The sequence below is a fragment of the Emiliania huxleyi genome (genome assembly GCF_000372725.1).
Source record: "Emiliania huxleyi CCMP1516 chromosome Unknown EMIHUscaffold_209, whole genome shotgun sequence".
In the NCBI taxonomy this organism is placed as follows: Eukaryota; Haptophyta; order Isochrysidales; family Noelaerhabdaceae; genus Emiliania; species Emiliania huxleyi.
The window spans coordinates 164,936-166,030 of record NW_005200517.1 but is presented as its reverse complement, the minus strand read 5'-3'; the positions used below and the strand labels follow the sequence as shown (position 1 = coordinate 166,030).

Sequence of the window (1,095 nt, the reverse complement as noted above, 5' to 3'; positions counted from 1 at the left end):
GAGGGGGAGGGGGGGGCGTGAGGCGAGGGTTTGCGCCTCTAGGCGAGCGGCTGCTCTACCTCGACCCGCACGAGGTCCAGCCCGCGCTGCGGCCCGACGACCCCGACGTCGCCTCCTGCCACTACGGGCGAGGCCTCCGCACGGTCCGGGTGGGGGACATCGACCCGTCGCTGGCGTTCGGCTTCCTGTGCGGGAGCGCGGACGAGTTCGACGAGCTCTGCGCCGGCTGCGCGCGCGTCGGCTCCTCCTCCCTCTCCGCCTTCAGCATCGCCGAGGCGCGCGTGCTCTGCTACGAGCGTGCGGGCAGCGAGGCGGAGGAGGCGGAGCCCCTCTCCTCGGACGACGACGACGACCTCGTCGTCTTGTAGGGTCTTCTTGTAGGGGAGGCGGGCGGGCGGGGGGGCGGCAGGGGCCCCCGGCTGGGGCGGCGCCTCCTCCCCCCTCCCTTCCTGGAGGAGGGAGGGGGCGAGGTCGCCGCCCTCGAGGCGGGGGCGCGAGTGGCTGGCTCGGGGGCAAGGGGGAGGAGGGGGGCGGGGCAGCTGCGGGGAGTGGTGCCGTGAGGGAGAGGATATCAGCCCGGAGGACTCAAGGCTGAGGACGCATCCGTTGTGTGTGTGTGTGTGCGTGAATATCTCCGCGCGGTGTTCCCTCTGAGTTGCTTGGTCGTGCGGTTTTGTCTCTGAGAGCTTGGCGCTTGAGTTGATCCATGATCGCGACCATCGAGCGGTCTTACATGTGTTCAGTGTCAAAGAAAACGTAGTACCAAACACCAGAGGAGGAGAGAACACTCCGGCCAACCGCGCGCGCCGCCGGCTGGGAGAGCGACAGCGCACACCGGACAGGACCGGCGCTCACACTGTGTGTGACAGACGCGCCGGCCGCTCGCTCGTCCAGGACCCACGGCTCACACGGGTCAACCATCAGGCACAAGAGATGGTGGCTGCGCGAAGCGCGACAGTATGTACATGGAGTTTGTGGAGGGGGGGGGGGGGGCGCAAATTCCCCTCTTGGCCCGCGTGCGGCCGAGCAAAGCGGCCCTTCAAATCCCCTTGTAGTGGTCGTCCGCCCATGGTCGAGTAAAGGTGCCCGTCCCCC

The 1,095-nt window shown here is 68.9% G+C and overlaps 1 protein-coding gene across 1 annotated transcript in view; it reads left to right on the top strand.

Annotated features, from left to right (window-relative positions):
• Positions 1-368, top strand: part of EMIHUDRAFT_114174 (hypothetical protein) — a gene marked incomplete at both ends in the record, with an annotated part of 1,264 nt that extends 896 nt beyond the window's left edge. The window contains one exon of the mRNA XM_005781037.1: positions 43-368. Coding sequence (XP_005781094.1) covers positions 43-368 — 326 coding nt within the window. The remainder of the gene's footprint in view (positions 1-42) is intronic.
• Between the last annotated feature and the right edge of the window lie 727 nt (positions 369-1,095).